This window comes from Protopterus annectens, chromosome 4.part1 (assembly GCF_019279795.1).
Source record: "Protopterus annectens isolate FY-2018-M chromosome 4.part1, PAN1.0, whole genome shotgun sequence".
NCBI classification, from domain to species: Eukaryota; Metazoa; Chordata; order Ceratodontiformes; family Protopteridae; genus Protopterus; species Protopterus annectens.
The window spans coordinates 683,243,750-683,267,240 of record NC_056734.1 but is presented as its reverse complement, the minus strand read 5'-3'; the positions used below and the strand labels follow the sequence as shown (position 1 = coordinate 683,267,240).

The 23,491-nt window shown below is 42.7% G+C and overlaps 1 protein-coding gene across 1 annotated transcript in view; it reads left to right on the top strand.

Moving 5' to 3' along the window:
- Positions 1-23,491, top strand: part of SMC4 (structural maintenance of chromosomes 4) — a gene marked incomplete in the record, with an annotated part of 1,657,727 nt that overhangs the window by 1,247,599 nt on the left and 386,637 nt on the right. The window contains 1 exon segment of the mRNA XM_044070462.1: positions 8,669-8,858. Coding sequence (XP_043926397.1) covers positions 8,669-8,858 — 190 coding nt within the window.

Genomic DNA, 23,491 nt, shown 5'->3' with positions numbered 1-23,491 from the left:
TTTTTAAGATGTTTTATTGAGTCCAAGTATGTATTATATGTAGCTAATAAACTAACAATCTTTTTATACATTAAATAGCTACATTATTAATATTGGTAAAAAATTGGGTGTTACCATGAGTAGTAGTTCCCTTACATGATAACTGTATATATGACTTTTAATATTTGATGCGGAGCATTTGATATGCGTTGTTATTTATTAAATCAAATGTTCATGAATTAGAACCATATATACAAAGGGGGGAAATATATGTTTTACCCATCTAGCTAGCGACACATATATATAATGTTTATTTTTAAAATTTTAGTGTGTTGCTTTTTGTCTTCGTGTTAGTGTTTCTAACGTAAGCTAACACTTTTGATTGATGAGCAATACTTGCTGCTTATACATTTTATGAGTTTAGCAGTGAATACATTAACACACTAACCACTTGATTGTTTAATGTTATTAATCAATTAATATCCTGCATTTTTCAGTATTTAAATGTACTTTTATATGTAAAAAAGTTATCTGAAGAAGCGTAGCTCTGAACTACGCGAAAGCGCTCATTTCTCTTAATAAATTGGAGTTTGTTTTATACTGTGTCTGCTGTTTGGATTTTTTGAGTCAAGAGAAGAACTTGCACATCGTGGTTGGTTATCTTACTACCTTACATTCATTTATTTAACCCATTTTATGAGACTACAAAGAGATCTCCTTAAAAAGCTGAGAGATGCTCTTCAGGGTACTTAGTGAACTCCTCCATGCACCTCATTTCATATGCAGCTGATGGACCAAGTAGGGCAAGCGGGTACAGGAGTTGCTCTTTGGAGACTCTCCTGGATGGTGTATGTGTTCCTTCGCAGAGCCTTCCAAGTCATCCTTTGTGAATACTCCCTTTGATGGCTCGTCCCTTTTCGGGCCTAAAGTTAAGGAAACTTTGACCAGGTGTGAGTGAGAGGGAAAGACTGCCATCGGAGTCTGTTTTTCCACTCTTACCAGACCCTACCCCAAAGGTCAAAAGGGAGGAAAAATGTGGTTCCGAAAAGCCCAAGGAGACTTTCAGAACACACGTGGTCAAGCCCCTCCAGGGGCAGAGGAGGGGGCGGTAATGGAAGATGCTGCCCTCATGGCAGAGGGCTTCTGCAAAACCAGGGTGACAGATCACTTTTTGGGATGCCCTACCAGCACTCCTGAAATGAAACCAGACTGTCCTACTTTGGAGGCAGTCGGGGGTCGCTTATTGTACCCAGCTGCCTTTTGTTATTTTGAGCGAGGCATCTGGTTGCAAAGTATTTCCAGACGATACTTCACCCCATTTGCCACAACCCCTCCACTGACCAGAAAAATCCGGGACGTTCCACCCAGTTACAGGGAACAAGCAACAGTAGAGGTCCAAATATTGCTAAGAAAGTCATCTAGCCAGTCCCCGCAGACCAGACAGGATACAGAATTTACTCAAGATTCTTTTTAGTTCCAAAAAAGACAAGGGACTGGAGACCTATATTGGACCTCAGCAGGCTGAACAAATCTGTAAAGAAAGAGAAGTTTCGGATGGTCACGCTTAAGTCAATACTTCCCTTTTTAGGGAAAGACGATTGGATGTGCTTGATAGATCTCCAGGATGCGTACTACCACATAAAAATGGCCAGGCCATCCAGGTATCACCTGCACTTCCGGCTGGGAGCCAATCATTACCAGCTTTGAGCCCTGCCTTTTGGTCTCACTACAGCCCGCAGTGTGTTCATTAAATGCTTGGCAGTGGTCACGGCTCACCTGAGATGTTTTAAGATTCCAGGTGTTTCCGTACCTGGACGATAGGCTCCTTACTGCCACCACCAGGCATCAACTCATTCAGGCCAGGGAGTCCGCTCTGTTACTCTGCAATCAGCAAGGCATTACAATAACTCAGAAAAATCTGCCTTGTTACCATTGCAACAGTCTTTATCGGAGCAGAACTAGACCACCACCACTCTAACTCTCCCTGTAGAGAGAGTCTTACTTCTCCGTCAGCATGTCCACATATTTTTTGTTGTCTTTCTGCTTTTCCCGGTTAGGGGTCGCCACAGCAGAACTCCGGTCTACTAATGATTGGCAGTAGATTTTTACATGCCGAGTTGCCAGCTCTGATGCACAACCTTCAACAAAGGAACGCTCATTCACGCATGTCTCCACACAAGACGTTCTAGCTGAGAACAGGACAACTTCGTACTGTGAGTTGACAACGCTACTGCAGCACCACCACCGCAGTAGCAGCAGCATGTCCACATAATATCCAAAAACAAGGCACTAGCATCAGAAGTTCTGAAATTGTTAGGAATGATGGCAGCAGCAATTCTGGCCATGCCAGTGGGTCATATGCACATGAGGATACTGCAATGGCTGTTCATTTAGTGGTCTTACCAAGAGCTTCCCCATGTCTCACATGATAATCACAAATTCCTGCAAAAAGGATCTTTAGTGGTGGTTGACCTCACTTCATGTTACAATAGGACGCCCATTTGGACTACCCAATCCAGCGGCCACAGTGACTACGGACACTTCCCTGATAGGGTGCAGGGCGTATTTTCAGGGAAACCAGCCCAAGGCATATGGACTGATCAAGAGACCCTGCATGTCAATATCCTAGAGATGAGAGCAGTACTTTTGGCATTGCACTACTTCAGGACTCTCTTCCTCTGGGTACGATTGCGATTCAGATGGGCAACATGTCAGTGTTCTGGTATTTGAACAAACAATGAGGAACCAGATCATATCCCCTTTGTCGCGAGGCCTTAAGAGTATGGCAGTGGGCTATTTCCACCCACCGCTTTGGCGAAATCCAATGTGATAGTAGCCAAGCTGAGTAGAACAATTTTGTTGGCCCCACGAGTGGTCCCTGAAGATGGTAATAGTGGACAGGATATTCCGCAGGTGGGGCCAACCTTGCTACGACCTTTTTGCCAGTCACATCAACACAAAATGCAGAAGCTACTTTGCTCTGATTTCCTCCTCCGGGAGATGCCCCAAGGGACACACACATTCACGATAGGCCTCCGGGTTTCCTTTATGCATTCCCACCAATCCCATTGATACCCAAGGTATTGCAGAAAGCAAAAGCCCTGGGAAAGACTATTATTCTAATAACTCCTCATTGGCCTCGTCAAGTTTGGTTCCCCTTCCTTCAACTTCATCTTTTGGAGGACCCCTGGATACTGGACCCAGTTCCGGACCTTCTGACGCACTCGGGGGGAACTTAATCCCTCTCTGCAGTCCCTGAAGCTGACAGCTTGGCTGCTCCAGTTCCCATCATAGCCAGGTTCCATAACCTTTCCAATGAAACAAAGCAAATTGTCCTATTCTGTCATAAATCCTTTACGAGGAAGCTTTACCTCTGCAGATGGAAAACATTTTCTATATGGGCTCTAAAAACAATATTGGTCCTTACCCAAGCCCCTTTCGCCTCTATTTTAGAATTCTTAACCATGATATTCAGTAAAGGAGCTTCAGCAGCAACAGTCTGTTCAACTTGCTGCCAATTCTAACTTTCATCTGGGATTTGAAGGATTGAATATTATGTCACACATTATCCAAAGCTTTTCTCAAAGGGACCTTTGATATTAGACCCCCTGTGAAATTTTCCTATTCTCCATGGAATCTAAATTTTATGCTTTCCCACATAATTCTGCCATTTGAATCAGCTTCCTCATGTGACCTCAAATTTTTGTTGTAGAAAACCATCTTTTTAGTGGCTATTACTTTCAAGCCTTGTTCATCAAGCCTCCTTATTTAATTTTCCATGCTGACTGTCTCACTTCGAACAAACCCCTCTTTCTTGCCCAAAGTTTGCACTGAAACTAATCTCAACCAAATTATTGATTTGCCAGTTTTCTTCCCCAACCATTCCAACTATCTGGAGTACATGCTTCGCAAACTTGATGTTCACAGACAGCTGAGATTTTATTTTAATGGAACAAAAGATTTTAGGAAATCACACCAGCTTTTTGTTTCATTTTCAGATTCCAGGAAGCTCAGTGGGACTCTGTTGGATGCTTTGGGTAATATCCAGAGGTTATTCCTTTCCCTTTCTGACCGGTCCCTTACCGCCAAAGCATCTCGCAGACATTCTACCTGCTCAAAGGGAGTTGACAGCTTTGGAAATAGAAAACCTGCTAAACAAAAGAGCATTCCAGCCGGTCCCCCCAGATCAGTCTGGATCGGGCATCTATTCCAGGTTCTTTTTGATGCCAAAAATGACAGGGGGACTTTAGGCTGATTCTCAACCTGTCCACGTTGAATCTGTTTGTTGCCAAGGAGAAGTTCCGGATGGTCACCTTACAATCCATCCTGCCGTTCTTGCAGGAGGAAGACTGGATGTATGTGCTCTGTAGACCTCAAGGATGCATACTACCACATTATGATGGACAGGCGATCCAGGAGGTTTCTCTGCTTTCGGCATGGAGCCAATCACTACCAGTTCAGGGTCCTACCCTTTGGTCTTACCACAGCCCCTAAGGTGTTTACCAAGGTCATGGCAGTTGTAGCGGCCCACCTGAGACTTCAGAGCATTCAGGTCCTTCCATACCTGGACGATTGGCTCTTCACTGCCCCCTCCAGGCATCCGCTTGTTCAAGCCAGAAATTCTTTCCTTCAGCTGTCAAAGTTACAGGGTATCACAATAAACATTGCAAAGTCCTCTCTTCAGCCCGTTCAGATTCTGAACTTCATAGGGGCAAGAATAGATTCTCTCCAGGCCAAGGTATTTTTGACTCCAGACAGACTTCGGAACCTGACCCTCCATGTATTGGCACTTCTTCAGACATCTTCACCCCCAGCAGAACTAGTTCTGAGGACCTTGGGGTCCATGGCAGCAGCTATAACTCTGGTTCCTTGTGCACATCTAGACGAGTGTTAGTGGACATTACAAGTTCAGTGGTCTCTGTTATACCAGCCCTTAAGTTACCCGATTCCTGTAAGCAAGGTGTGCAAGACTTCCCTCATCTGGTGGCTTCCATCCCAAGATCTTCAGGAAGGATGCCCCTTTATTGCGGGGTGGCACTGCTTGGGCAGGACTGTGCAAGGCACGTGATCCCCAAAAAAGACCGTTCTGCATATCAATGTTCTAAAGATGAGGGTGGTCCTCCTGGCATTGCAGGCCCTTCATGCTTCTCTTCCTCTGGGAATGATTGCAATTCAGTCAAATATGTCCATGGCCTGGTATATCAAGAAATCAGGGGGAACCAAGTCCTACTCGCTTTGTTGAGAGGCCATGAGAGTGTGGGAATGGACTATCTCCACCAACCGTTTTCTGATAGCAACTCACATTCTGGGTTGGTCCAACATTTTGGTGGACAAACTAAGCAGGACTATCCTTTTACCCTATGAGTGGTCTCTGAGCCTTTGTGTAGCGGAACAGATCTTCCTCGAGTGGGGTCAACCTTGCTGCGATCTCCATCGCCGTCCAACGCAAAGTGCAGCGAGTTTTTTTATCTGATTCCCCCTGGGAGGGTGAGCCCCCAGAGACTCTCTCCATGCTTGGCCACCTGGTCTTCTTTATGCGTATCCCTCGCTACCTCTAATGACAAATTTCTTGCGGAAAGCTAGTCTCTTGGGGAGCAGGATTATTCTTATAGCCCCATTCTGGCCTTGTCAAGTTTGGTTCCCTTGCCTACGGTCTCATCTAGTAGCTCTGCCCTGGATATTGGATCCCATTCTGGATCTCATTTTTCATCCCTCCAGAATTCCTCTTCTGAATCTGGACAGCCTCAAGCTTACTGCTTGGTTGCTCCAGTTCCACTAACTGCCAGGACTCCTGAACTCACTTCTCCTGTTAAGTCCATTCTGGTGGCAGCACACAAGTTCTCCACCCAAAAGGTGTACTGTAGTAAATGGAAGCGTTTTTCCATCTGGGCTTCTCAGATTTGGATCAGTTTACTGCCCCAATTCCAGCAGTATTAGAATTTGTCTCAGATTTTCCAGCAGGGGCCAGCTCTTACACTGTTAAGGTCCAGCTGGCAGCTATATCCCATTTTCATGTAGGAGAAAATTTAGGTTCAGTAGCTGCTTCTAGGATTTGTAAGACCTTCATCAAAGGCACTTTTTTGCTGAGACCTCCGATTAAGCTTTCCTGGTGGCTATCACCTTGGCCAGGAGAGTGTCTGAACTTTAAGCCTCGTATATAAAACAACCCCATACTTAGTTTTTCATAAGGATAGGGTTTCTCTATGGACAAATCTTTCTTTCCTCCCTAAAGTCGCTTTGGAGTCCAATATCAGGCTATTAATCTCCCAGTGTTTTTCCTAATTTTCAAAACAAAAGGGAATACAAACTTGCTGGATGTCCACAGTTGCGCTTTTATTTACGTAGGACTAAACCCATCAGTTATTCATTTCCTTTGCCAAATCCTTTTTGGGGAAACCAGCTTTTGAAGGTGAGTGTTGCTAGATGGATTTCACTTTGTTTTCTGCAAGTGTACAATGACCATGGATTACCAGAACCAGACAGGGTTCATGCTCATTCTACTCGTTCTGTGGCTACTTCTGCTGCTTTCTGGTCCAAAGTTTCTCTGGATGACATTTTTTCAATGGCTACCTGGGCTTCCTCTCACACTTCTATTACTCATAAGTTGGGCATGGTATCTAGAGGAAGGACTGCAGTGCTCTGGAGCATCCTTCCATAAGGGCCTCCCAAGGTCTTTTGGTAGCTGGGTACTCTTGCCCACAAGCTGATCAAATGAAGTTTAACTACTTCAGATAAAGAAGTTATGTACTCACCATAATGTTCCATCTGAGTAGTTAAACTTCATTTGTCAGCAACCTTCCCTCCCTCCTTTCTCCTGACCTTAGTGGTTTGCGATAGTCCTTGGATTCGGACTTGCTGGGTATTGTAAGCTTAGTCTTTGTGATCAGGTCACTTAATTTCTCTTGGGTTGATGTGTGTCAAGTTCTGGGTGGCAAACTTGATCTGAGGGTTGGAAGGAGATTGCAGTGTAGGGGGAGGCGCTTGGAACTCTGATCTTAGCTTGGAAAGCTGCCGGCTTGGAACCTTGTCTGATCCGAAACCCATAGGTTGATGACAAATGAAGTCTAAGTACTCAGATGGAATGTTATGGTGAGTACATAACTTCTTTTTTGGTGTTGAATTTACTTGCCTTGGAAAACTCTGCTGGCAGTTACTTCTGCAGTTAGGTTTTGGAACAAGTAGTTTTGGGGGGGGGGGGGTGTTCTGTTTCACCAGGGCTTTGCTTCCCACAGGCGTAGCTCACATTTTCCTTTTTAAAATATTTTATTGATCCACTTATTTCTCATGTTCTCTTTTTTTTTTTTTAGGGTGGAAGCCAGAGTATAGACTACTAGTATTGTCAAATTGGGTTTTACATAAAACCAAGGTGTATAGATTTACATAGATATTTTTTACTTCCATTATATTTTGCCATTAAGTGACTGACTTCTACAAGAAGAGTAGTGTGTGAGATGTGGCCACATTTTACTTTGTTGGCACTTTTGCCAGTCATTCTGGTATTTGAGTCTTCAGAGGATGAGTTAACTTTAGGTTGTTTACTTTAGAACTCTTTGTAATCTTAAGAGGTATGGTCTCTTCCATTTCCTATATTGTGAGTTTGCTGTTTGATTCAACCCTGTTTTTGGCTCATGGGGGTTCCTTGATAGATATAATTATCATTTGTTTTTTGAGGAGGCTGTCTTTGGTGAGTCCCAAATACCTGCCTGCCTTCTCCTATGCTTGGATGACTCCTCCATCTAGCTTTATCCATGGTAGCCCATTCTGCATGAGGTAAGTATGAACTTTATTTCTTGTCTGCATTATGGGCACCAGTTCTTTGGTAATTTTTGACCTTAAGGGAAGCTTGATGTTTTGAGGTGAGCCCTTCTTGATTGGTAGGAATGTTGAGTTTTTTGCAGTATGCGGGAATTGTCATGGGCATTAAATGTGCTGTGTTGATATGCAAGCTTCTGTGGGGGAAAAGCACAATAATATAGTTTGAGATGGATGCATCCAGTTTGACTCACCAAGGAGAGGCAACTGGTACATCTGCTGATATGTTAAGACAACTGTGTCTGATCAGCTGTGGGAGAGGCTGTTTGAGCCTTGTAAACTTCTACAATATCTCCCTACTTGCTTCATCAGCGAATGCTATGCAACTTCTGTTTTTGAAGTATTTTTTCTGTGTTGAAATATTTACCTTCAGTTACAGCTTTATCTTTTGCATTGGCTAAGTTTGAGTTGATATCAGTGCCTGCCACTGTAGGCTATACACTGAACTTTGCTTACTGTAATGCATACTATGTGAAATCCCCATAATTGGTTTGCTGGGGAGATTATACTGCTTGAAGAATAATGGCAGTCTGGTGTTTTGTATAGGAAGTAAATCCTTGTACACTTCTACTGTCCTCATAGATACTCTGTCGTGAGTGCAACACCTTAAGAACATTTTTCAAATTTATTTACAATATTGCTCACACACTAAAATTGCGAATATTACTTTGAAGAATTCTGATTATGTTTAGTAAGTTTGTTGAAATATTGAAGTATCTAGATTTGCAGTTAGGTGGGTTGTTTAATATGTATGGATGTTGAGATGGTTCACCTTGCAACTCACTGATGCATGTGTAGTTGGGCCTGCAAAATTTAACTTTGAACATGTCTGTATGCTTTGGCATTGGTAATGGATAGCACATTTTTCCATTTTCAGATTACGAAGCAGCAGCAAGTAAAGCTGGTAAAGTAGAGTGTGAGGTTAAGAGACTTCACAATCTTATCGTAGACATAAATAATCACAAACTTAAAGCTCAGCAAGATAAAGTGGATAAAATATGCGGGGAAATTGACGCATGTGTTTCTGAGAAAACGAAAGCACAGGTCGCTATCAAGACTGCAAGCAGGTATGGAATCCTTATTTCATGATGTGAAATCCACCGTCTTCTGTTGTATAATGCGCAACAAAAGGATTTGTTTGTCATAAGGCTTATGGCCCTTGCTGTGCTGTCCAGTTAGGGCATTCTGTAACTGTACAAGTAGTTTTACTCCATACTCTACAGCAGTGGTGCACAGTGGCCCAAATCTGGCCTGTGACGCAACACCATCTGGCCCCCAGAGAATAACCAAAAATGTTTAAAAAAGTGAAAAAATGCTATGCCTTACTCCAGTCATGCAAACTTTCCAGCACATGCTTACTTACCTAATTGACTGCGGTTGCGCACACCTCTAATTTTAGCTGCAGAAGTAACTGCTGTTGCCACATGGTGTGTTCAAAATTTTATCACATTTAATGTGAATACTGTGACTCATTTTACTTCATAGTTTAGTAATGTACTGTTTAGTGTAGTGAAGTCTATGTTGCAGTTTACTGCTGTCTTAAGTAAAAATGCCAGTCACTTGTACCTGCTCTTAACTTGTAATGACTTACTATGTTTTGATGTGGCCTGCAGATGCATTAAGAATTCATGTAGTGGCCCTCCCCACAAAAAGGTTGTGCACCACTGCTCTACAGCAAGCTCCTAGCCCTGGTTCAGTAGCATTCCAGATGTGCCCTTCCCTGATCAAGTACTCAAACTTCCTCTACTTCAGCTGTGATGACAGATGTTTACAGTGATAGTCATACTCTCAGACAGTAATCTAAATGCCTTTCTCATGCCTTGATTTTCAGACACCATGTTATAATGTACACCATAATGGGCCATCAGGTTGTCATTTTACTTTTGATTTGGGTGTTGCAGAGCTTTCTACTACTACCACCTAATTACGCATTTCCCCTTGAGTGCAGTATATTGCATTGTGTTTTTCCCTGTCATAAAATCAAGTTCAGGATTCCAGATGTTAAGCAGATCTTTTATTCATCAGATGGATAAGCGCTTAGTTTGATTGCAAGTTACAACAGTTGTGATCCTTGTATTTGGGTAACCCAAGGTGAGGGGGGCACGTCTGTTTTGACTGGCTTATAATATGATTTGGCTAGAATTTAACAAACCAAGATTGGTTCAACTCTTCCAGGCATGGTTAGGGAATTGGGATCTCTCCTGCCAGTGGCTTGCTGTCTGTCCTAGGCTGCAGTTTGATCCTCTCAACTTCAGAAGTTTCTGCCTCCAGTTCTTTTGTCAGTACTTTGTGTGGCAACAACCCTTAGGTGATCAGTGGTGCTACCTCTTTGAGTGGCCTTCTTTTTCCACAAGCAAGGAGAAAAGCTTTTTTCCTAGGTGTTCCTCAGAATGCAGCCTCTTCTGGTATTGATATATTAGTCTTTGTTCTTATTTTATTGTTCAGGGTTCAACCCAAGCATAGGACCCATTTAGCAGAGTCATTTGTTAGTTATACGTATGGTGTCCTGACTGCAATCACTGTTGTAGTGTTCTTAAAATATGGGTTCATCCACTGATTAGTGGCTAGGGTATCTAAGCTTTACCTTTCCTAAGGGTCTAAGTCTGTGTGACCCCTGCTATTATACATCAAGCTATGTAGGTGGACATGCACATGAGTACCCAAGACTTTCTCACCGCCAGCCTGAAAGCAGGTTGTGCATCCATCAGACTGATCTTCACTGGGGTGTCAGTACTGTCGCTTTGCTTTTTCACATTTCAGATAAGTACCACATTGGGAATCTCACCCTTTTTTGTGTGTGTGTAAATCTTTGTCAGCTAGGCGGGGTAAGTGCAAGTGCTGAGGCAGATCTAATACAAGGACTTGCACACACCAAGTGCCTTTATTGTTTAGGCCCAGAACACTACTACAAATCTTGCTCCATCTGTCTAGCATTTGTTCCTAAAACCCTTAGGTCGAGGCTTTTCTCCCTTAACATGTTCCTTGAAACTCAATGTCTAAAACACCTGACCCAAGCCAAAATGGTGGAATCCCTTGCATCCGACATTACCCTTCCACTAAACAAGAAACTTGAGACCAAGTTGTGACTCACAGCCTTGCATTTTAGTCAGAAAATACCCACTGAAATTGCAAAACCCACAGTCCGTCAGATACCCTCTCAGTTGCCCACTACCAAGACCTTGTCAGAGGGGGTGTAACTGCTGAATAACATTTCCATCAAACGATTAAATATCAAATGTTCATTTTTTCACCAGGGAAAGTAAATAGCCAACACTTTCCTGTCCCAAAAGAAAATGCAGCATTTCAAACCTACCCATGTGGGGGGAGCTTCCCCCCTCCCCAAACTATATACACACCAACTCCAAGACCACACTACAGTGGGGAAAAGGGCAGATGAAGTGTTGGCCAGATAGTTAATTTCCATTTCGATATTTAACCATTCGATGAGATTGTTCGACTGTTAAACATAGACCTTGCCAGAGGCTAGTATGGCTCCTGGGCCTTGCAGGCCCAGACTCCTCAGATGAACCGCTTCTCAGTTCTGAGAGTCCACATGGCATTCTTGAAATCCTAGTTAGGAAAGATGTTCCAACTAGTGTGAAGTCCACCAAGGTTCCAAACCTTCAAGACTCATTCAGGCAGACCGTCGCACCTAAAAACAGAAAACTAGGCACATGACCTCCCCTATAGCTTCCAAAGAAAAATAATGGATGAACTTCTCAAAGGGGCTTATTCAGAGCATTCATGCCTTGAAACCTCCTCAGATTTTTCTTTAACTGGTTGACCTCTTTCAAGCTGTCTCCAGAGACACTCGCCTTAGTTATGTAAGTTTTATGGTACTTCTATCCATCCTAGGGTTCACAATCAAGTTAAAAAAAAATCTCATCTCACACCCCACTCGAGATTTGATTTTTCTGGGTTGCAGGCTAGACACATGCAGAATGCTTGTCTTCCTTCCTCGGGGAAAAAAGTTCAGTCTGGTCACCTTTTTCAGAAACCTTTTACTCAGAGTTTCACTTCACAGCCAGAGAGATGCTCAGTGTCTTGGGTTTCATGACAGTTGCCATTCCACTGCTTCCAGACTGTATGCAGTCAATTCAGTGGTAACTGAGTTCAGTCGTTTTGTCTTGACATTTATTGCCTTGACTCAAAAAAGGGCTACTCTAAGAAAAACTGGTTATGCTCAACTGGACCTACCTTTTACTCCAGCTCCTCCTAACCAAAATTCTTCACATAAAAATGCCTTGGACAGAGCATGGGGGGGCTTGGACAGAATCCCACCAAGTGCAGGGAAAATGGCCTTCCCCCAGCCTGTAAGAAATGAGAGCCCTTCTCCAAGCGCAGCACATATACTATCCCATCTGTGGAAACCAGACTCACTACTGGCGTACAAGGACAACACCATGGTTATGTGGTATCTGAAACAGGAGAGCAGAAGATCTTACCCATTGGGCCGGCTAGCAGAGGAGGTATGGCACTGAGTCACAAACAGGCATGACTCTTAAAGCTGCATACATTCCCTCAGAGGAGAATGTCCTAGTCGATTTATGTAGGTCCTTGATGGACCTCATGAATGGACAATGAATGAATAGTCTTCAAAAGAATACAGCTCCATTGGAGAACACCACAAGAAGACCTTTTTGCTTCACCATAAAACCACCAGTTTCCCCTGTTCTGCAACAGCATTCCTTTCCCCTTAGCTTGGAGGACAGATGCCTTCTTTCCAGATGTCAGGGAGATTCCTGTATGCCTTCTCACTTCGCCACTACTTCCCTCCAAATTATAGTCCTGACCCCCTTCTGGCCAAGACAGCATTGGGTTCCCCTCCTACTCCAGTTGTCCAAGGGAAACTACTGGAAAATATGGTTGCAACCGGATCTGCTCACTCAACAGCAATTTCTGCTGCTTCACCCAAAATTAGCCTGCCTCATTCAGTGGACGACGGGGCTCATTCAGATCCTTAAGACACCTTTTATATGAGGAGGCATTTCAGGTTCTACAGTAAGCCAGAAAACCTACCACCAGAAAGTCAGATGCAGATAAGTGGAAAAGAGCCTTTTCTAGAGTTTCTGTGATTTAAAAAGCTTGTTTCAGCTACATATTGTACTTATTTTACTGCCTGCACTTTAACAAAGTTGTTTTTGTTTAAATTACCTGTTCAACTGTTGTAGGCTACACACAAGTGTGATAGCCATTTCTGTGCATTTAAAGTGTTATTTTTGATTGTATCTGCTTTATTTTCTGAAAAAACAAAAAAAAAAAATATATATATATATTTGTTTTCACACCTTTCTAAGCTAGTTTAGTCCATTTTACAGGTTAGTGCTGAATTCAGGGCTGTGTTACAAGTTTCTGTGTTTGCCCATACCTTACTTGGATAGAAGGAAGTTTCTCTGCTCACTGTGAGAGAGAGAGGGAGCTTAGAGAAGCCTATCTGTCCATGGAGGAGTGGTTTCAGCCCAGTAATTAGTAGTTTATTGGCCATTTTGGGCTAGTTTTTCTTTCATTTCCCTGCTATAAAACCTGCATTTGCGTGGATTTGCACGCCAGGCAGCGCCAGTTAGCTAGGCTGTAACGATTCCCGGCTCCACAAAGTCTACTCTTGAATTTTTCCCTTCAAACTAGACAAACTTTCATCTTAAGCACTCGGAGCATTCACTTTTCATCCCTGCACTTGCCCAAAACTCATAGCAAGCACTAATAAACCTTATCACTAGACCCCACCTATACTGCAGAGAAGGACAAGGCTCTCTATTCTACCTTACCCAGCCAATCAGTAAAACAGTTCACTGTACCTGTCCAGGCATATCCAAAGGGCAGTTTCAGGTATACTCTCCAGTCCAACTGGTGAATCTGGGCATTTTGAGGCAAAGTTACAATTGCCTCGTACACAGACAAATCCTCTCCTTCCACCAAACACTAACACATGCGAGTGATGCAATTATACAGCCAAACTGGAGGCTAAGCTCTCTCAACCCAAGACTGGAGAAGGGAATTACTTGCATCACACCACCAGTCTCACATAGACCTATGAAATCAGCACTGGCAAAAACACACAAATACACAAAAACATACTCAGAGGCTCTAAATATAAATCTGCAAAAGCAACAGAGACCTCCAAAGCAGACATCCAAGCAACCCCCCCCCCCCCAACACAAACCATAAAACACATACTTCATAAAACCAGTGTGCCACACAATCACAGCCCTTAAGGCAAAATAACATATCCGACACACTAGTAATAGGTGACTCAGGCACACCGACGTCCCACTCACTAGGCTGAACAAGAAGATTACTGTTAGTTGCCTGTCTGGTGCCAGGATCCACCACATAACACAAGCACTCAGGTCACTCCAGAACAAGTACAAATATGACTGTCATTGTCCATGTTTGGTGTGAATGACCTGAGCCTTACCTCCCTGGACTAAATGAAGAGACATGGAGGAGCTCTCTGATCACGTAGCCCAGGCTGGTATGACCCTGAGTAGCATCCTGCCCTCACCAAGAATGATACCACGGTACAGAGAAAAAAATGATCAGTTTCAACAATTGGCTAAGCTTCTGGTGTCATTCAAAGGCGATCCAGTGTCTGTCAGCCTGTGATGACATGCTCAACAAGCCACGCTGCTTTGCTAGAGACTGCTTGCACCGGTCACCCTTAGGCTTTTGAATACTGGCCAAGGCTCTTGCCACCCCCATAGTGCCTTTTTTAGGCAAGGCTCAAAAGACAAACCCACCGCCATAAATAGCACAAGTAACAAAAAACTGAGGGTAATGCTGCTCAATGCCAGAAGTCTAAACCTCAAAATGCACGCACTCCAGGCACTCCTCAGTATGGAGAAAATCTATATATGTGCAGTAACAGAAACCTGGTTTAAGGCTCCAGAGAGCACCCCAGCACTACCAGACTACAACTCATACCATACATTTCGGCCACAAAACCCGAACCGAAATTCAAAAGGCGGGAGAGTATCCGTATTCATTAAGGATACCTACACCTCCAGGTTAGTGGCACAGCACAATGCTTCAGAGATCATCCATGTGCAACTAACAATTGGCAAAACTGCTATTCAGGTTATAGCTTGCTACACATCACCCATGTCCCAGGACTCCCACTCCGCATTCCTGGAAACACTGGGAAACATAAAGGTCCTACCAAACACCCTGATATTGGGTGATTTCAAGTATCCAAACTAACTGGGAGAACTACTCCAGTATGAACTCCCTGGCCCAATATTTCCTAGAATTTATAAACTCAAACGCCCTGGATCAACTGGTTAACACCTCCACCAGAGGTGACAACATATTGGACCTGGTCATCGCCAACATGGGCGACCGGTGTTCCACACTGGAGGTCAACCCCTCACTGGTTAGATCTGACCATAAACTAATCACTCTGGATATCCACATTCCGCCACCACCCCCAGTCAAAGAAACCACCGTGAAAAACTTTTCAAAAGCAAACTTCACATTACTTACGACCGAGGTGGGAAGTTTCAAAGCCCCCATGCTAAAGGATAGTGCTGTCCAAGCTGCAGAATCCTTTACTAATGCACTCTACGGGCACCTACAAGAATGCATGGATCGTGCTATCCCAAACAAAACCAAGACTCATTCCTGCAAGAAAAGGAAACCAGTCTGGTGGACCCCTGCCATAAACAAGCTATACAATAGGAGTAAACTAGTACAGAAAAGAGTAAAATTTTAAGAAGGGAAGACATCTTTGATCAGTATCAGCAAGAAACTACGTTCCCTCATAAAATCCTCCAAGGCTAGCTTCGAAAGAAATTGCCATGGATTCCAAAGATAACCATAGGGCATTCTTTAGCTATGTCAAGAATCTAAGTGGCAATTCTCAGATCTGCTCTGAGTTAGTGCAGAATGGCACAAAATACACTGAACAGATTGATAATAGCCAACATCCTGGCAGACAGGCTCATTGCAAACTTCACCCCCCCCCCTCTCACCCCCAAAAGGGCCCATAACTATACCAGAAGAATGTTACCATAGAGATCCAATAAGTGCTCGAACGCCCTTAGTGTCTCTTTGAGTTTCGTTGTATGGCCAAACTTTTGGTAACAAAATTTCCCTTTCCGCTAAACAGTATAACCACTTGTAGCAACAAAAGACTCTGCGACTGTAACCTGTGTAAGTCTTGTAGTTCCTTTAAACAGCATGCCAGTCCATGATATGTTAAAACTAGTTTATTGAAACTTAGCATATATAAAATAGTACGTTGAAATACAAATCCCAATCACGTTTCTTGCACACTCGCTCGCTGGATATACATAAATCCAAAATGCGTTGATATGTTACATAAATTGCGAAACAAGATCTATATATAACCTCGGTGTGCAGAATACGATACTGAATCAGTACACTAAATAAACTGTCACAAACAACTGAACAAATACGGGTTTAGCGCTTTCACCCAAATCTTATGGGCTTCTTCAGAACATCATTGTTCAAGACAAACTAACATTTAAAACCTTTTTGGCGCCAAAACAGGCTCCATCTGTTTAAATATTTAAAGTGACAGTGCTCTATACATAACTATAATGTAATATTAATGTGTCTGACTTGATCCCTTGTTCTAAAAGTTCATTCCAAAGTAACTTCACAATAAAAATTATGATAAAAATTACACATTGTATATCATACTAACCAATTAAATAGTTGAAAACAATAATTGATACTTTGTTGTTATATACTAAAAAGGAAATAGTAGGGACCAAAACACAAAAAATGTGGTTCATGTAGACACTGTAGCTTCATTCTAGACTCAAAGGAAATTACACTTAACATTATTAGATCTAGAATTAGACCTATTAAAGGGAAATGTAATTCCAAGATGGTCGTCTATGTTGCTGTTTGTCAAGAGTGTTTTTGTTATGTGGGGAAAACGGAAAGATGTTTAAAAAAACGTATTTATGAGCATATGTACAATATTAGAAAGAAAGATCAGAAAAGTGCATTATATAAGCATATAGCACTTGCAGGTCCCAAACATCATTTTAAGTTTGCTCTATTAGATCAAGTTGGTTATGATCCTAGGGGTAGGGACAACAAAAAATATTTAAATTATAGAGAAGCATGGTGGCAAATTTACACAGATGCAAGTAGCCCCCCAGGACTTGATAGCATTTCATTGAAAGCTATTCTGGAAGTTAATAAGTAAATTTATAAGCCACAGTCTATTAGTCACCACATCCAGTATTACATTGAGCTGTTACTTAGAAAAGGAATGTGGTCAACATTGTATACAGTAAATGCACAACATTTGTAAGGTTTTGGGGATTGTATTTCCATTTCAGTACTTTTATTTTAGAAGTACGATTTTATATACATAGTTTATTTTATTATTAATTACTGTTTTTTGTATTGTAATTATAATTAATTTATAGTCGAAATATAGTTTATATCACCAATTTGAATTGATTGTACTTGGAACTTATTAATAAATATACAAATTAATTATAGAATGTTTTTTAAAATCAGGTATAGTTGGTTTAGTGTAGGATGTTAGTTGAACCACCAACTAATTTATTAATTATAAACATCAGGACCCATCAGTCACAGATTTGAATCATATTTCATATTGTAATGTCGTACAGTCATTCATATTGTTATGTCGTATAATCAGTTGTATTTAATTTTATAAAGTCACAAGTATTATTTTTTAATTATTTTTTTAGTATATAACAACCAAGTATCAATTATTGTTTTCAACTATTTAATTGGTTAGTATGATATGCAGTGTGTAATTTTTATCATAATTTTTATTGTGAAGTTACTTTGGAATGAACTTTTAGAACAACGGATCAAGTCAAGACACATTAATATTACATTATAGTTATGTATAGAGCACTGTCACTTAAAATATTTAAACAGATGGAGCCTGTTTTGGCGCCAAAAAGGTTTTAAATGTTAGTCTTGAACAATGATGTTCTGAAGAAGCCCATAAGATTTGGGTGAAAGCGTTAAACCAGTATTTGTTCAGTTGTTCGTGACAGTTTATTTAGTGTACTAATTCAGTATCTTATTCTGCACACCAACAAGGTTATATATAGATCTTGTTTCGCAATTTATGTAGCACATCAACGCATTTTGGATTTATGTATATCCAGCGAGCGAGTGTGCAAGAAACATGATTGGGATTTGTATTTCAACGTACTATTTTATATACGCTAAGTTTCAATAAACTAGTTTTAACATATCATGGACTGGCATGCTGTTTAAAGGAACTACAAGACTTACACAGGTTACAGTCTCAGAGTCTTTTGTTGCTACAAGTGGTTGTACTGTTTAGCGGAAAGGGAAATTGTTACCAAAAGTTTGGCCATACAACAAAACTCGAATTGACACTACTAAGGGTGTTCGAGCACTTATTGGATCTCTATGGTAATATTGTTTTATTATTTGTTGGAGAATATACCAGAAGAATGTAGTGTCCCTGAAATCAGACACTCAAGTTAAAAACGTCTCTCTCCAAAGCCAAAAACACAGCATCAGTGGGACCGGATAGTGTCCCAGGCTGCATCCTACACGAGCTCAAAGATGAACTTAACCCCTCACCTAAACACTGTTTAAACTCAGCTTCTCCACAGGCTACGTGCCCGCAGAGTGGTGCACAGCAACGGTTATTCTGCTCTACAAAGGTGGAGCCACAACGGACCCTCGGAACTATCACCCTATAAGCCTGACTAGCTTGGTCTGCAAAGCTAAGGAGCGCATCATCATGGATCTCATTAAGAGACATTGGAAACCTCCAAACACTGGACCCAACCCAGTTTGGCTTTAAGGGCAGATAATGCCTCCTAAACCTGGTGGACGACTTTGAGACAGTTACCAAGGCTATAGACTAGAGAAAGGTGGTCCACACAGCCTACCTAGACCTCGCAAAGGCCTTCGAAACTATTCCCCACTCTGGTATTCTAGACAAGCTCACCAACCTGAACATAAACTTCTATGTCACAAGATGGCTCACAGACAGAACCCACATGGTAAGAGTTGCAGGAGCTAGGTCTGAAGTGGCGTTCCCCAAGGCTCAGTCCTAGGGACCCCTCCTATTCGGCATATACTTCTCAGAGGTACAGGCAAGTACAGGAGGACTATAGCTCGCCAAGTTCGCAGACGACTGCAAACTAGGGGCTATAATTTGACTCTCCGGCTGACTGACATCCTCCAAAAGGGTCTCACTGAGACAAATACCTGGTGTCAAAACCATGATCTCAAGCTGAATGCCAGAAAGTGCATAGTCATCCCCTTTGGGGAAAAAAAGTACCCACAAACTACCACATAGGTGGTAGCCCCCTAAATACAGAAGATGTAATAAGGGATCTGGGGACCAAAGTAGATAGTAACTTCTCCTTCACATTGCCAAAGTGGTTAGAAAATCCTATGTGACCCACCTAATAACAAAAGGGTTTGCATCCAGATCGAAAGAGGTCATTGGGCCCCTCTATGCATCACTCATCAGACCCATCATAGAGTACAATGCCCCATTTGGGATGTACCTTACAAGACACCTGCAACAACTGGAAAGACTACAGAAGTTCCTCACCAAGAGGATCACTGACCTCAAACAGATGCCCTATGCAGCTCAACTGAAGAAACTTCAGCTTTACTCTGTTGCATACTGCCTACTCAGAGGTGATCTCTGCCTGACATACAAGGCCATGTCCAACCTAGAATTGTTGGACATGCTCCACCTAAAGAAAACCATATCCCCTCGAGCCACACGCTCCAGGGATCTAAACCTCACCACAACAATAAATAGGATGTGCTGGAGAGATAGATTCCTGCCCCAGAGACTTCCCATGCTCTGGAACAAGATTCCAATCTACATTAGGCAGAGCTCCTCGCTAGCCCTCTACAAGAGAAACCTTGACAAGTGGATGGGAAACAAAGTTTACCCCAGGGATCACTTCAGTGGCTCTGCTGGACAGAGGCACGCGGAACTAATCTAAGGGGGCGGCGAAAGCCAACACATTCTGGCTAGGCTTATAAATGGCTTCAGGCAGATAGCCTAGTACCTACCTGTGAACTCATGCACTCCAATGAGACTCTGGAAGTTTGCACTGTAACTTGTTATGGGCGGAGCCTAAGCCTTTTGACAATCTGATTGTCCTCGCATTTCAAACAAGTGTTCATATCTGTCGAACCTTAATGGTTTTGAACGAAGTATAAATAGCAAACCCTTCAGCACAAACTATTTTTATAGTGGTAGTATTCTTAAGGTTCTAGGTCTTAAACTGAATTTTGTAATACACAGTAACCATTATGCTTGTAATGTTTTGTAAACAACTTACAATATCTCAGCAACCACTCCAGTTACACACACAGTATTTTATTCATCTAGCCTCTTCATATGAGGATAAGGAGTTCTGTGTGTTGCTTGGTTGTTGAGATATTTAGAAAAATATGAAAATTATATCTACAGTATATAAATTAATGTCACAAAACCGTTAATTCTTTATTTGCACTAGAAAGAACTCAAATATTAATGCAGTTTGCCATTGTGTAAGCTTTAAGGTGAAATCTTTTAAAACCTTGTACATAGTATGGTTTTAGAATATTGATGCAAATATGAACAAGCAATATTTGACACCTAGAGGAGTCAGTAGGAGTTAACTTCAGATGCCCCTGGAGGAGTCATTTGGATGTAATGAGTTGCTTCCAAGCACAGCCTTGACTTATTCTTATCAGATACTCCTGTCCTCAAGTATCTTAGTTAATTATTGCACTCTGGGCTGACTACCTCTTTCATTAAAGCCCATTTGCCATTAACCCATGTTTGCCTCTTGATCCTCAGATGTCCAGAGTGGAGGTGAAACTTTTCTTGTGGGGGAGTCTTGCATTTTAAGCCACCTAGGAAATATGTCTCCTACATAGGATCTCAAATTTGTTGAAAAAACTTGCTTTGCACTATTTTGAACCAGCAGCCTCTGCCAATTTAAAATTCTGTACCTAAAAGACTATCCTTCTACTGGCTCTTACCTCTGCCATCATTGTGTCCGAACTTCATGCTGTTATGGCTATTCCACCTTTTCTCACTTTTTCACAAGGACAGGGTGACACAAGGCCAATCATTCATACCTAGTGTGACTGTAGATTTCCATCAACCAAGGCTATCGACCTGCTTTCCTTTTTTCCTAATCCCCAAAATAAGAATGAAAGAATTCTCTACTCCCTAGACGTTCACAAGCAGCTAAAGTTTTACTTGGGCAAAACAAGAACGATCAGAAAAACTGAGCAACTTTTTGATTCATTTGTGAATTCCAAACTGAGCCAACCCGTCTAAGCAAACCATTGCAACTTTGGTATCAAAGGCTGTTTCTTTGTTGCACACAACATGGGCAAATATTGCTTTCCTGCGCAATAGCTCATTCCACTAGGGTAGTAGCCTCTTCTGGGGCATTCCACAAGGGTGCATATGGTAGAAGCAGCCTCCTGGTCTTCTGTGCACACCTTCACCAAGAATTAAGATTGTGTTTTCGAGGTCCTGGACTGCCTTTGCCAAGTCTATCCTTTCTGGTCTGCTGTACACCTCTCTCTTGTCAGCCTCCCTCTTCTCTACTTCAGATCTGGGAATCAACAAAATGTTAAGAATACTGCAACAGTGGATGTTCTTCGTGTTTCACTGTTGCAGTCATCACCTGTGAGTTATCCCTGCTGTGGTAGCCCTGGCCGGCCCGAATACCAGTGTTTTTGTGCGCCGGCTGCTGTCGCTTGTAGTCTGACGTTGGACTATAAAGCAAGGCAGCTGACGTCATTTCATCAGTCTTTCTTGCTGTGGAGCCTGCAGCAGAAGCAGTTCACACGGGTGCCGGTCTGTCGCTACCAGAAGTCTTATTGCAGCAGAAAATGTCTAAACTTAAGAACCCCGTTGGGGACCCTTTTTTCTTGCATTAACAGATGTCCAAAAAAGTTAATTGTCTCGCCTGTGGAAGCAGATCCCACACGGAGACTTTCATTCTTACTGTATCACTTGTGTAGGCCCACACCACGATGTCCCTCATTGCCGATTCTGGCCCTCTTTAATGTGAGAACCATTCACCGAAGAGCTCTTTTTGTAGACAGTTATTTTCATATTCAGTCTTCGAATTCCAATATGGCATCATCAGCCAGTAATCTGCTGACTTTCCGAAAAAAAGTAGAGATGGGTCACAAGGCTAAGCCTTCCGACAATGCTACCGCTAAGCAAGTAATCAGTTTTCCGGAATTCATTGAGGTGCTTTTGCAGCCCCCTGATGCCCAACTCTTTCTTCGCAGGCCTCTTCATCTTCCGAGCCTTTGGCTGTCTCTGCCTCTGTTGGGTCCAGACCTGCGACATAGGCACCGGCTTCCGAGGAGGCTGTTCGCACTACTGATTCTAGACAAAAATTACTTCTCTTCAGCCTACCATTTTACAGAGACCGACTGATTCTCTCAGGCCTCGAATCCAGGCCACTCCTGCTCCCCACCCCAAGTTCAAATGCTTAAAATGGCAGAGAATCTCATCTCCCTTATGAGGTACTCAAGCCCCCACTCCAAAAGGAAAGGCTTCCTTCTCCAGACATTGACAGACCAAGAATTTGAGGTATCTGATTATTCTGCCTTTGAAGAGGAGCAGCCGCCCTTAACTGTTTGAGGATTCAGATGCAGAGGAATCCATCCCCTCTGCCTCCCCTCCAGAGGACCTCTCCTTTGGGGAAACACTTCACTCCCTCATGGAACATTTCAATGGGAATCTCAGGACTGCCCACAGTCAAAGAAACAACTTAGTTTCTGGACCTGCCGCAGCACAGACCCCTAGCCATCTCACCTAGTCTAGAAGTGGTGGATGAGGTTTTCCTTTAATCTGGTTTAGCCCCTGATGCCCTGCCTCCTGCTCCAGCTAAACCTGACAGGTACTACAGAGTACTGGATTCTCACAAATACCTGTACAGGAACCCTGCTGCAGACATTACACATTACACAGGGACCCAAAGGAGCCTAGATTAGTTCTGCCAAGAATCCTCTTCCTTCTGACAGACTGCAGAGCACTGGACAGTTGGGGTAAGAAAGTATGCACCTCTGCAACCTTGATTATCAAAGCACTCAGCTGTCAGTTCCATATGTTAAAATAACAGACTTCGGAACAAAACAGAAGATTGCTACCTCTCCCGTTGGTGCCAACTCAAGAGTTGGTCGAATTAACACACACTGCTTGTCAAGTGGCCAAGCACTCATTACAATGTGCATATGAGATCCTAGAAGCTTCTAGGATGCAGCAGTGACAAGATCTGTTATTAGAAGACATGCATGTCTGAAGAAACAACCTTTCGATGTCAAGTCTAAACTTATTGATGCACCACTGGATAAGGAATACCTGTTTGGAGAGAAAGTAGAAGAGGTGCTTAAAAGGATGGAAGACGAAGTAAAATCTATGCAAACAGAAAAATTTCTTTCAAGTTCAATTGCCCAGGTTCAGGAGGAACTTTCCCTCTAAGCACTGGGCCTTTCCTGCACCCAGCAGACTGGGTCAAAGTAAGCCCCGCAAGGGACAGGACATCCAGGCCCCTATCCCGGGGCCAGCAAAGAAGCAAACCATGGACCATTTCCACCTTAAGGCAGGGAGTTCTAAGCCAGGCTTCTATGGCAAGCACTCGCAATGACCCCCCACACACACACACACACACACACACCTCCTTTCACTCATCTAAAGCTAGGAGGAAGG